This window comes from Anomaloglossus baeobatrachus, chromosome 6 (genome assembly GCF_048569485.1).
Source record: "Anomaloglossus baeobatrachus isolate aAnoBae1 chromosome 6, aAnoBae1.hap1, whole genome shotgun sequence".
In the NCBI taxonomy this organism is placed as follows: Eukaryota; Metazoa; Chordata; class Amphibia; order Anura; family Aromobatidae; genus Anomaloglossus; species Anomaloglossus baeobatrachus.
The window spans coordinates 349,135,730-349,149,055 of NC_134358.1; the positions used below are offsets into that span (position 1 = coordinate 349,135,730).

The 13,326-nt window shown below is 44.3% G+C and overlaps 1 protein-coding gene across 12 annotated transcripts in view; it reads left to right on the forward strand.

Annotated features, from left to right (window-relative positions):
- RECK (reversion inducing cysteine rich protein with kazal motifs) overlaps window positions 1–13,326 on the forward strand; it is a 1,668,523-nt gene that overhangs the window by 891,455 nt on the left and 763,742 nt on the right. For 11 of the 12 annotated variants that reach the window (XR_012724346.1, XR_012724347.1, XM_075314993.1 and 8 more), the window contains one exon: window positions 3,552–3,674. The exons of the other annotated variant lie outside the window; for it this stretch is intronic. Coding sequence is in view for 9 of the 11 variants with exons in the window: in XM_075314993.1 (XP_075171108.1) it covers window positions 3,552–3,674 (123 nt within the window). In the remaining 2 variants the exon portion in view is untranslated. The remainder of the gene's footprint in view (window positions 1–3,551; window positions 3,675–13,326) is intronic. 12 annotated transcript variants of the gene reach the window in all.

The window sequence follows — 13,326 nt, forward strand, 5'->3', positions numbered from 1 at the left end:
ATACACTGTAAATATTAATTCTAGAAAATGATTATACAATATCTTTACATTATAATTTTTTAATGACTTTGAAACCTTTCACTGCCAGAATTTTTGGGAATAGACTTAATCTCACATGGCTAAATCATAATGTCAAGCATAAAGAGCTCCACGTTCAGATTCTAGAAACTCCCACTGCAGCTGAGCTCTAGCATATTTACTATCTGCACTCGTCTTCATCTACTTCTTTGTGTTAGATGTCTGCATTGGTCAGAAGTTATAGTTTTCTTTGAACATCCACTCCACAGGTATAACCTGTGCTATACTTGGCAGCCTATGGAGCGACAGCGCAACAATCAAATTACCGTATTTTTCGGACTATAAGACGCACCTGACCATAAGACACACCCTGGTTTTAGAGGAGGAAAATAGGAAAATCAAATTTTAAGCAAAAAATGTGGTCATGACACACTGTTATGGGGCGAGGATCTGCTGCTGATACTATTATGTGGTAATGTCCTGCTCATATACTCCCCAGCCTGCTCATATACTCCCCAGCCTGCTATATACCCTCATCCTCATATGCTCCCCAGCCTGCTCATATGCTCCCCAGCCTGCTCATATGCTCCCCAGCCTGCTCATATGCTCCCCAGCCTAATCATATGCTCCCCAGCCTGCTCATATGCTCCCCAGCCTGCTCATATACTCCCCATGCTGCTCATAATATACCCCCCTCCTGCTATATGCCCTCACCCTGCTCATATACTCCCCATGCTGCTCATATACTCCCCAGCCTGCTATATACCCTCATCTTGCTCAAAACCTCCCCAGCCTGCTCATAATATACCCCTATCCTGCTATATGCCCACATCCTGGTGTATGGCCACATCCTGTGGCACATAAAAAAAATAAACGTTCATACTCCCTCACTCCCTGCAGCACCGCACCTCTTAGCGTCTATGTCAGCGGCAGCACTGCTGAATGCAGCCGTCCCCCTGCAGCGTCGCTATGTCCTCCGGTGGTCTGTGCCGGCGGCTGCGTGTAGACACGTGCGCGCAGCGATGATGTAATCGCTGTGCGCGCCGCTAGTCACGCAAGTCAGCTGACCGGACAGATGGGAGGAGGAGCGAGGCTGCAGGGGAACGGTGAGTACTGTACACTGATTCACTGCCCCCCGCACTAATGAGGATGCGCAGGGGGCAGTGAATACAGCCGCACATGATCACTCCAGGCAGGATGCTACAGCCTCCTCGTGCCCCCAATGACACGCTCCACAGCAGCACCCTCATTCCCCGCAGCCACAGTCAGACCATAAGATGCACCCCCAACTTTCCCCCAACATTTGGGGGGAAAAAAGTGCGTCTTATGGTCCGAAAAATACGGTAGATCAGCTTAAATTATAAAAACCTGCTTAGTTACAAGATACTACTTATAAAATGGAAAAATAGAAATAGAGTGCATCGAACTAAGGCCATATGCCCATGGGAGAAAATATCTGCGGATTTTGCCGCGGAAAACCTGCACATTTTCCAGACAAATTCGCAGGTGTATGCAAGTACAGACACTCCCCATGTTATCCTATGGGATTTGGGGAGTGTTGTATCAATGCTGCGGTTTTTGCAGCTGTGGAAAATGCTGCAGATTTCCCGCAGCTGCACGTAACTGCATGTCAATTATTCATGCGGATTGTTCCACGCAGCTCTCTATACTTACCTGCCTTGATTGAGGACACCGGAGACTCTTCCTTCGGTGTAGAAGAACAAGACGGAGCCAGAAGCGGGCTGCAAGAGGTGGGTGTGGCCTGCACAGGCTGCAGTCATGTGACCGCCCGAGCTCCGGTCATGTGACAGCCAGAGCTCGACCAGGAGCCGGCCCGAAACCAAGTTGCTGTGCGATACAGATAAGTATAAACTCACCGATCACTCCAGCACTTGTTCTGCATTGAGGATGCAGTGCCCAAGCCATGGTACTGAATCCTCAATACAGAATGTCTGTAGCATATCTGTCGGACCTCCGCACCAAAAATGCAGCACAACTCAGACAAAGTTGTGCTGCGGATTTCTGGGAGCTTCTGAGGAATGTACTGAGGATTTATCCGCAGGACACTTTCCCCGTGGGAACATGGCCTAATGGTCACCAATTGTTTTTGACTTAGCATAATAAAGGGTTCACTATCTGTGTTTTACACTTCAATCAAAAATATATATTAGCCTTGACTACTAGGTGAGTCCATAAAACTAATCCTTAAAACACAAAGATAAATGGTGAACACTCCAGTCAAATTCAGTGTTTAATTTTAGGGATCAAAGTATCCAAATTATTTATATAGAGTGCCATGGAAAATAATCCATACCCCATAAACTATTTTGCATTTTTTCATGTTACACCCACAAATTTAAATGTATTTTATTGGGATTTAAAGTGATATATCAACACAAAGTGGCAAGTATTTGTTTAACTGTAGAAGACATGATACATGTGTTTTAAATGTTTTTAAAATATAAATGTGTAAATTCTGATGTTCACTTGTATTCATCCCCCCTGGGGGCAATGCTTTGTAGGACCACCTTTTATTGCAAGTATTTTTGATGTGTGTCTCTACCAGCTTTGCACATCAAGAGGCTGAAATGTTTGCCAATTTTTCTGTGCAAAATAACTTTAGCTCAGTGATTTTGGATGGAGAACATCTGTGAACTGCAATTTTAAAGTCTTTCCATTCATTCTTAATGAGTTAGGTTTAGATTTTGATTGGACCATTCAAACATATGAATATGCTTTGATTCAAATCATCCATTATAGGTCTGCAGTATGTTTAGGGTCATTGCCTTGCTGGAAGGTTAACATATGCCCCAGTCTCAAGTCTTTTGAAGCCTCTAACAGGTTTTCCTCCAATATTACCCTGTATTTTGCTCTGTCTGTCTTCCCCATAGCATGATGCTGCTATGACCATGTTTCATTGTAGGGATGGTGTTTTCAGGATGATGTGCAGTGTTAGTTTTCCACAACACAAAGTATTCTGCATTTAGTTTCAAAAGTTCTAATTTAGTCTCATCTGACCAGAGTACCATCTTCCATTTGCCACAGTTAACACATGGAACAAATGTATACACTTCATTGATGTTTGTGTGTGGTGTGAGTGCTGAGGTGATGTATTTCATGATGTCATAATACAGACGTTGCTAAACATCTGTGTTGTTCAGTCAATGTAGAGCCTAAGGGTATGGCCAGATGGTGTAGTGATGGCTATGTGGCTGAAACTCCATCCACCTGTCGCGAGTTAATGGCAGCATGATTGCTATACAAAATCAGTTGGCCCTCATGGCCCCATACTAGCTAGGCCAAGTGAGGAATGATTAGATCAACAGATAGTCAGTTTTTGAAAGCAATTAGCCCCATAAATATGCTAGGGCAGTTAAAATGGACAAAATTATTCTCTGTTATGCTATATATAGTTGCTGAGCCCGGATTTTGCTATACTCCTGACAAAGATTGTCATAAGATAATCCTTTTAACTACCTTGTAGAGTCAAAAGCATATTGATTGATGCAATTTGTAACTGTCTTATTTAATAGATCATGGAACATTCTTCAAAGTTGCCTGTAATAGCTGCTCATGTGTTGCTGGTAAAGTCCAATGCTCTAAACGTCAGTGTTTACATGAACTCAGCTCTGACAGTGATCGAAGCATATTTACTGGTAAGAACTTAAGTTACATTTTTTTCTAATAAAAAATAAAAAAAAGCAATAGAACATACAAATTGTAATTAAACACCTAACCATACAATGCAGAATAGACAACAATAAGCAATATCACAGCAGTGAAAATCAAACAACTGGAAAATGGTGTATGGATAACTCCTGACTTATGTAAACTTTTAAAACCTATTTTATTCTAATCTTTTCAATAGATGCTGGGTAATAAGTAAAAGGAGCTCAAAAACTGTACGAATATTCACCATCAACTCTATTCATTTGATATTTCTAAATCTCATGAAACATATACAATTTCTACTTAAAACCTCTTAAAAGTAACCAATCACGAGGATTTTCATATATAACCTAAAGCCAGTGCTGTACTGGCACTATCAGGCTGATTCTATATACACCTGTAGTGGTCAGCTCGGATGTTTAGGTTTTGAAATCCAAGAAAATGAAGTTTGTAAAATGAGCAGCTTCTTGAGTGACAGTTGCACTGGAGCAGATAATATATTCCTAGTTATCTCCTCCCCCTGTTAGAATTTGCATAAGCATTATACAAACGACTCACATTGTCTATTTATGGCGAACCTGTGGCACTCCAACTGTTGCAAAACTACAATTCCCATCATGTCTTCACAGCCAAAGCTTTTGCTTTGAATGGCCAGGCATGATGGGAATTGTAGTTTTGCAACAGCTGGAGTGCCACAGGTTCGCCATCACTGGATCAGGACCTGTGGTGAGGTCATACCCATGTGACCTGGTATCCAGCTTTGGTGGCAGAGGCCCCACCCCTTCTGGTCACATGGGTATGACCTCACCACAGGTCCTGCTAGACAAAGGGAGTCATTTGTATAATACTTATACTAATTCTAACAGAGGGAGGAGATAACTATGAATATATTATCTGCTCCAGTGCAACTGTCACGCAAGAAGCTGCTCATTTTACAAACTTCACTTTCTTGGATTTCAAAACCTAAACATCCGAGCTGACCACTACAGGTATGTATAATGTAGAATCCGCCTGATAGTGCCAGTATAGCACTGGCTTTAGGTTAAATGTGAAAATCCTGGTAATTAGTTCCCTTTAAAGGGATTGTGCCATCTTTTTTGTTTCAAGAATTGCAAAAATGTGAAATATTAATACTTTTAAAAATAAAATGATTAACTTTTTTAATTATCTAAAATGTGAAAAAAAGGTTTTAATATTTTCCACTTTTAAACACTAGTGGGAGCATCTGCTGAAATTTGACATGAAAGCCTAGTGTTCTGCTAGCTCACATTATTACTGCAGTAAAAGTAGGTGGGATCTGTATGCATGTGTGTGACATCACTTTTCTCCTCCTATTCTGGGTGTTTGTGAAAGGATAAAGGAGAATAAAGTTTACGATCAGAGTGCGGAGACATTTTGTTGCAGACTGATATTTACGGTAAACTGATATTGACAGATGTAAAGTGTCACCGTGGATGGCTGGCAGCTGATTCTGTTAGTCAGTGCTGCTTGCTGTATCATGTGCTGATGTTAAATACACAGAATGCATCACATGCTGTGATTAGATACAAGGCCTTAGATACTCTGATTACAGTAGTGAATCACATATAATGGGATTACAAACACGTGGCCGCTCTCCATCCACATTTATGGGGCCAGTGTTGTAATATGTGACTCCTGCTTCATCCACTTTTAGGGGAGCAGTGGTGTACTATGAACCTCGGTCCATCCACTGTTATGGTATGGGAGCAATAGTGTAATGTGACCCCTATCGAATCAGTGCTGTGATGTGTGACCCCCGCTTCATCCACTTCTATGTAAGTAGTGGTGTAATATGAACCTCACTCCGTCTACTCGGAGCACTAGTGTAGTGTGAAATATATGAGAGCAGCGGTGTAATGTGCATTTCACAGATGATGATTGTATCATGGATGATGGGCATTAGATATGTGGATCTAGGTTGTATCACACATTAGATACACGGCTCTGGGATGCATCACAGAAGGGATTAGATAAATGCTCTGTGGGTTATCACACATGATGGGCATTAGATCCACAGCTCTGGGGGATATCCCATAATAGACAGGCTTGAAAAAGTTTCTAGATGAACCGAAACATTGCTCTCACTTCTTCTGCAGAACTGCAAGGCTCAGCAAACTCCATGCAGACTGTATGCAGGAGTTTTTTGCCCACCAAAAAAGTGACATGGGCTTCGCCATATTTTTGTATGCTAGCCAGGTACAGCAGGCAGGTACGGCTGCCCCCAACCCCCAGCTGCCTATTTGTACTTGGCTGGGAACTAAAAAAATTAGGAAAGCCCTTTTTTTAATTATTTCATGAATGTCAAGAAACAATTAAAAAAAAAAGTCGACATGAGCTTCACCCCATTTTTGTGTCCAGCCAGGTACAACTAGGCAGCTGGGGATTGGAATCCGCAGCACAGGTTGGCCCGAGCTTTCTGGGCCCCTCTGCTGCGAACTGCAGTCCGCAGCCGCCCCAGAAAATGGCGCTTTCATAGAAGCGCTATCATCTGGCACTGTATCCATCTCTTCCAGCAGCCCTGAAGCCGGGTGGCTTGCTGGGTAATAATGAGTTAATACTAGCTTTGTTTTACTAGCTAGTATTAAGTCAGAGATTCTTAATGTCAGGCAAGTTTGACCCAGCCATTAAGAATCTCCAATAAAGGGTTAAAAAAAGACCACACAGAGAAAAAATACTTTAATAGAAATAAATACATAGACACACTTAGAGACTCCATGTTTATTACTCCCTCTTATCCCTCCACGATCCATGGTCTTCTGTCTTCTTTCTCCTTCAACCCATGCAGCCATGCTACATCAGACAGCACAGCATTGGAGGAAGACTCTGCTGCTCCCTGTGCAGTCTTTCACTCCGTGAGTGAGCAAAGGCTGCAGGCTGTAAGCGGTGACGTCACCGCTGACAGGCGGGTTGCTATAGCAACGGTGATCTCCGTTATTCACCGGCTGTGGCATCTAGTCCTTGCATGTGGGCTGACTCTGTAAAGAGCGCCGACATACAGGAACGGGGAAGCCGACTGTGTGCCAGAGCATCTCGCCGGTACACAGAGATACACAAACGAGCACCGCGTACCGGAGAGATGCACTGACAGGACCTAGCATGACATCTAGCCATGTGACCAGTCTGTAGCCAATGAGATAATAGACACGTGACTGGTCACATGCTTTTTTGACATCACGGAAGGTCCTATCATCAGTGCTGGTTACCGGGAGGACACAGCGATTATCGGAAGGAAAAGCATCGGGAGACAGAGTGCAGGACGCGTCGCAGGGACCTGTAAGTGTAATGGCAATGTTTATTAACTGTATATGTATAATGTGTTTTTTGTTTGCCTGCCCTTATTTTCAATGGGGTTCGAGTGGTTCGTCGAACGGAGCCTCCGTTCGCCGAACCGAACTCGAGACTTAAGAGGTTCGCTCATCTCTAGTTGTATCACAAATGAGGTTAAATACACTCAGGAGGGTTTCACTCATGATGAACATTACAGTCATGGCCAAAAGTTTTGAGAATGCTACAAATATTAATTTTTACAAAGTCTACTGCTTAAGTTTTTCTAATGGCAATTTGCATATACTCCAGAATGTCATAAATAGTGATCAGCTTAACAGCAATTACTTGCAAAGGCAATATTGGCTAAGAAGATGAACTTTAACCCCCAAAACACATTTCAACATCATTGCATTCCTGCCTGAAAAGGAGCAGCTAACATTGTTTTAGTGATTGTTCCATTAACACAGGTGTGGGTGTTGATGAGGACAGGGCTGGCGATCAATCAGTCATGATTAAGTAAGAATGACACCACTGGACACTTTAAAAGGAGGCTGGTGCTTGGTATCATTGTTTCTCTTCAGTTAACCTTGGTTATCTCTAAAGAAACACTTGCAGCTATCATTACTCTGCACAAATATGGCCTAACAGGGAAGAGTATCGCAGCTACAAAGATTGCACCTCAGTCAACAATCTATCGCATCATCAAGAACTTCAAGGAGAGAGCTTCCATTGTTGCCAAAAAGGCTCCAGGGCGCCCAAGAAGGACCAGCAAACACCAGGATCATATCTTAAAACTGTTTCAGCTGCGGGATCGGACTACCAGCAGTGCCGAGCTAGCTCAGCAATGGCAGCAGGCTGGTGTGAGTGCTTCTGCACGCACTGTGAGGCGGAGACTCTTTGAGCAAGGCCTGGTTTCAAGGAGGGCAGCAAAGAAGCCACTTCTCTCCAGAAAAAACATCAGGGACCGACTGATATTCTGCAAAAGGTACAGGGAGTGGACTGCTGAGGACTGGGGTAAAGTCATTTTCTCAGATGAATCCCCTTTTCGATTGTTTGGGACATCTGGAAAACAGCTTATTAGGAGAAGAAGAGGTGAGCGATACCACCAGTCTTATCTCATGCCAACTGTTAAGCATCCTGAAACGATTCATGTGTGGGGTTGCTTCTCAGGCAAGGGAATCGGCTCACTCACAGTCTTGCCTAAAAACACAGCCATGAATAAAGAATGGTACCAGAATGTCCTCCAAGAGCAACTTCTCCCAACTGTCCAAGAGTAGTTTGGCGCCCAACAATGCCTTTTCCAGCATGATGGAGCACCTTGCCATAAAACAAAGGTGATCACTAAATGGCCCATGGAACAAAACATAGAGATTTTGGGTCCATGGCCTGGAAACTCCCCAGATCTTAATCCCATTGAGAACTTGTGAGCAATCATCAAGAGACGGGTGGACAAACAAAAACCAACAAATTCTGGCAAAATTCCAGCATTGCTTATGCAAGAATGGACAGCTATCAGTCAGGATTTGGTCCAGAAGTTGATTGAGAGCATGCCAGGGAGAATTGCAGAGGTCCTGAAGAAGAGAGGTCAACACTGCAAATATTGACTTGCTGCATTATCTCATTCTAACTGTCAATATAACCTTTTGGTACTCATAATATGATTGCAATTATATTTCTGTATGTGATGTAAATATCAGACAAACACAATTAAAAACCAGAGGCCAACAGATCATGTGAAAATATAATTTTAGTGTCATTGTCAAAACTTTTGTCCATGACTGTAGATATAGCACTTTGCAAGTGTGTCGGTCGCATGAATGGTATTAGAGATACGAGTCAAGGGGGGTTTTATGCATGATGGGCAGTAGATGCACAGCTTTGGGTTTATCACATGATGAGCACTAGATACATTAGATACATGGCTCTGGGTTGTATCACAGATGGAATTAGATACATGGTTCTCAGTTATATTATGAATGATGGGTATTAGCCTTGCAGCTCTGGATTGTATCACAGATGATGGCATTAGATACACAGCTCTGGGGGGAGGTGGGCATCATACATGATGGGCATTAGTCACATGGCTGTGAAGGGTATCATGCATAATGGACATTAGATAAACGGCTATGGGGGTATCACATGATGAGCAGTAGATCCATGGTTCTGAAGTGTATTACACATGATGGGCATAGATACAGGACTCTGTGGGGTGTTATGCATGATGGGTATTAGATACACCGTTCTTGGGGTATCGCATGATGGATATTGAAAACATGGTTCTGGGTTGTATCACACATGATAGGCATTAGATACTTGGCTCAGGATTGTATTGCACATGATAAGCATTAAATATGCAGTTCTGGTTTCTATCACAGATTATGGAATTGGATACTCAGCTCTGGAGGGTATCATATATGATGGGCATTAGATACACTATTCTGAAGGACATTATGCATGATGGGCATTAGATTCATGGCTTTGGAGGGTATCGCATAGTGGTTATCAGATTCATGGCTCTGAGAGTTAGCATATGATGGGTATTAGATATATGGCTCAGGGTGGTATCACGCATGATGGGCATTAGATACTTCTCTGGGGGTTATGGCTTGATTGGTAATAGTTACATAGCTAAGGAGAGTATCACAAATGATGGGTATTAGAAACATGGCTCTTGGGGATATCACACATGATGGACATTAGATACAAGACTCTGGGGGTATTGCATGATGGGCATTAAATACATGGCTCTGGGGGTATCACATGATGTACATTGGATACATGGTTTCGGGAGGTATCACATGATGGCATTAGGTGCAGGTGTCTGGGAGGTATCACATTATGGCATTAGGTGCATGGCTCTGGGGCTTATCACATGATGGGTAGTAGATACACGGCTCTACTATGTCAGTATAAGCCTTCTGCAGAGGCTTACACTGACATAGCAAAGATTCAGAATCAGAGCACAGCAGCATGATGATTACAATACTGTGCTTTGCACACTGCGGTGACAGCTGCGATGCAGCAGCCTAGTATTGCACTACTATTGTACTACTAATCCCAGGCTGTAGAACACCGCTCACCGCTGCTGATATTCACCTCATCCCAGATGCCCGCTCTGCTTTCATCACATCCCGGCAACTCTTGTCACTCAGTGCTTTAGTACTGAGCAGTGACAGGAGGAATTTGAAGCTCACTGATCTCCCCAACAGCTGTGACCTGATCAGCGAAGGAGCATGCCCAGATCACAGCTGGAGGCAGCCACATACCAGGAGATGCAGTATGACACTGACAAGAGTCTCCTTATGTCCATGGGCTGCCTTGAGGTGTGTAAGTATTGTGCTCAAACACGCCTAATGAAAATGGCAGCCCCCAGTGGCTGCAGAAAAAAATAATAAATAAAAAAACTGTGAACAAAAATTACATTTTGTATTAATAATAATTGATTACAATTTTTTTTTTTTTTTAAATTCTTTATTTTACCCAGACAGTACAGAAATCGGTTAAACTTGACCACAGTATACATAACTTTGAGGGCTATCAGACTCTCTTAGCAGATACAACTCCAAATAATATTCTTACCCCCCCTAGCATGTGGGTTTGTGCATTTTAGAATTAAGAGAGAAGGTGAAAGAGAGAAAAAGGAAAGGAGAAAAGGAACTACCTCCACAGCCCTCAAAAAGAGGCTAGAAGGTGAGAGTGAGAAAGGAGATGAGGGGGGCGGAGAGGGGGCAAAGAGGGGAGAAGAGAAAAAGAAAGCAGAAGAAGAAATAAAAAAACAAAAAAAAAAAAGAGGGGCGGGAGCAGCCTATGGGAGAAGGGAAAGGGAAGGGGAGCCAGTCCCTCCAGGGGTAGACATCCAACTAATGCCAACATATCACTTTGAGTCCGTCATCCAGCAACCGGTCGTATTCACTAGAGAACCTGAAGTCCAGCCAGGGCAGCCAAATTCCATAGAAGCGCTCATGCCTGTCATAGAGCAAGGCAGTCAGATCCTCCATTTGTAAGAGATCATTAACTCTTGAAGCCCAAAGAGCCAAAGTGGGGGGAGCGCTCGGCTTCCATTTGAAGGGGATGCACGATCTGGCTGCCATCACCAGGAACCGCAGCAGCGACTTTTTGTACGTAGATGCCTGAGTCCCCGACAACTGTAGCAAGAACAATTCCGGGCCCATAGCCCGAGTTGACCCAGTCACGTGTCTGATCACCTCACCCACTCCGTCCCAGAACCGTCTCAAAGCCGGACAGGCCCAAAAGACATGAAAAAAGTCCCCTGTCTCCGCTCCGCACCTTCAACAACTAGGATCCACCCCAGGAAACATCCTGGGCAGCCTGGAAGGAACCCTGTACCACCTCGCCAGTAGTTTAAAGTTAGACTCCTGGAGTCTAGAGGTTATCGAGGTTTTGTGCGCTAACATCAGGACATCACTGCTCTGCCGGTCTGACAGGGAGAGTCCCAGGTCACGTTCTTATTGCAAAAGATATCCCAGAGAGGGGGCGCCCGCCGGATCAGCCAGCGTCCTTTATACCAGAGAGAGTGCCGCAGCACCCCTTCCTCCAGGCACAAGTTTTCGAACTTAGTGGGACGGTTGGTGAATTGAGCGTAGTCGGGAAGGGAGCTAAGGAAATGTCTAAGTTGTCTAGATCTCCAATTTTCTAAAAGACATGGCACCACACTATCCTCAATGTTCCTCAAGGAAGGCCAGTCTCCCTCCACCCCCATATGACAACCACGAAATCTCTTCCCCCATATCCATTGCCGAAAGACTGGATCTGACAAACCAGGGCGGAAAGTTCAAGGAACCAATCACAGGCGAGAGAGGAGAGGGCAGAGGAAGCAACAGCCGTCAGATCAAGTGCGCAGAGCAACACTCCAGTGTAGCCCCCAGAGTCATGTGTTGTCTCAGGCTAGGAAGGGGCAGATGCGGTATCCAAGGGGCCTCTAGGAGAGGGATCTCCACAAAGCTTTGCTCCAGAAGTATCCAGGGCTTCACAAGGGAGTGCTGGCACCAATCAATGACCCGCACTATGTGGGAAGCCCAATAATAGATCTTCAAATCTGGGATTCCCAATCCACCCCTCCTTTTAGGCCTGCCCAACAAGGACCGGGAGAACCGGGCCAGCCTGTTGGCCCATATAAATTTAGTTTGGAGAGAAGCCAGGTCTCTGAAAAAGGAGTTAGGAATCCTTATAGGGAGAGCCTGAAATAGGTACAAAATGCGAGAAAGGATGTTCATCCTAAAAATATTGCATCTCCCAAACCACATAAACAGACCTTTGGTCTATCTCTCACAGTCCTCACGGACATCCTGAAGAATGGGGAGGAAGTTCAGCCCGTAAAGAAGATTGGCATCGACCGCCAGTTAAATCCCCAGGTACCTTAGGGACTGGGCAGCCCATTTAAAACTGAAGGATGATCCGAGTGAGGAGACAACGTCAGGAGGGAGGGTCACGTTCAGAGCCTCAGATTTAGACATATTTATTTTAAAGTTAGACAGGACAGAATACTTTTCAAATTCCCACAATAGATTAGGCAGTGAGACCCTAGGGTTAGTGAGGAAGAATAGGATGTCGTCTGCGTAAGCCGCAACTTTATGTTCAGTCCCTTTGACACGAAGACCTGAGATGTCCACGCTTCCCCTGATGTGGCACAAAAAGGGTTTCAGAGTCAGCATAAATATCAAAGGGGAGAGGGGGTACCCCTGACTAGTCCCGTTAACAATAGTAAATCTGTTAGACAGGAGACCATTCACCTTAACCGCTGCAGAGGGAACACTATACAGGGAGCCTATTCATCTTAACATTGAACCACCCAGCCCCGCCTCTCTCAGCACCTCTGTCATGAACACCCAATTGACCCTATCGAAGGCCCTTTCGGCGTCTGTGGAGAGAAGCATCAAAGGCAACTTCTCCATGCGGGCCTGATATATAAGGTTCAGGGCCTTGGTCGTGTTGTCCCTTGCCTCCCTGCCCCCCATAAACCTGACTTGGTCAGGGTGAATGATTCCCCCCCAAATATGGGGACAGTCTGTCCGCCAGAATTTTTGCAAACCGTTTCAGATCTGTATTAAGGAGAGAAATGGGTCGGTAACTGGCGCACTGGGATGGGTCTTTGGCTTCTTTGGGAATTACCACTATATTTGCCGCCAAGGTATCTCAAGGCACCGGGGGCACAGAGGAAAGGGCAACATTGTTAAAAGCCCGCAAGAAAGGGGCAAACAGCAGAGAGCCCATCTTTTTATAATAAACTAAAGGAAATCTATCCGGGCCCAGGGCTTTCCCCGTCGGAGAGTTTTTTTTTTTTATAACTGAATGTTTATTAAATTTTTTAAACAGACAAGGAAAAAGTACATG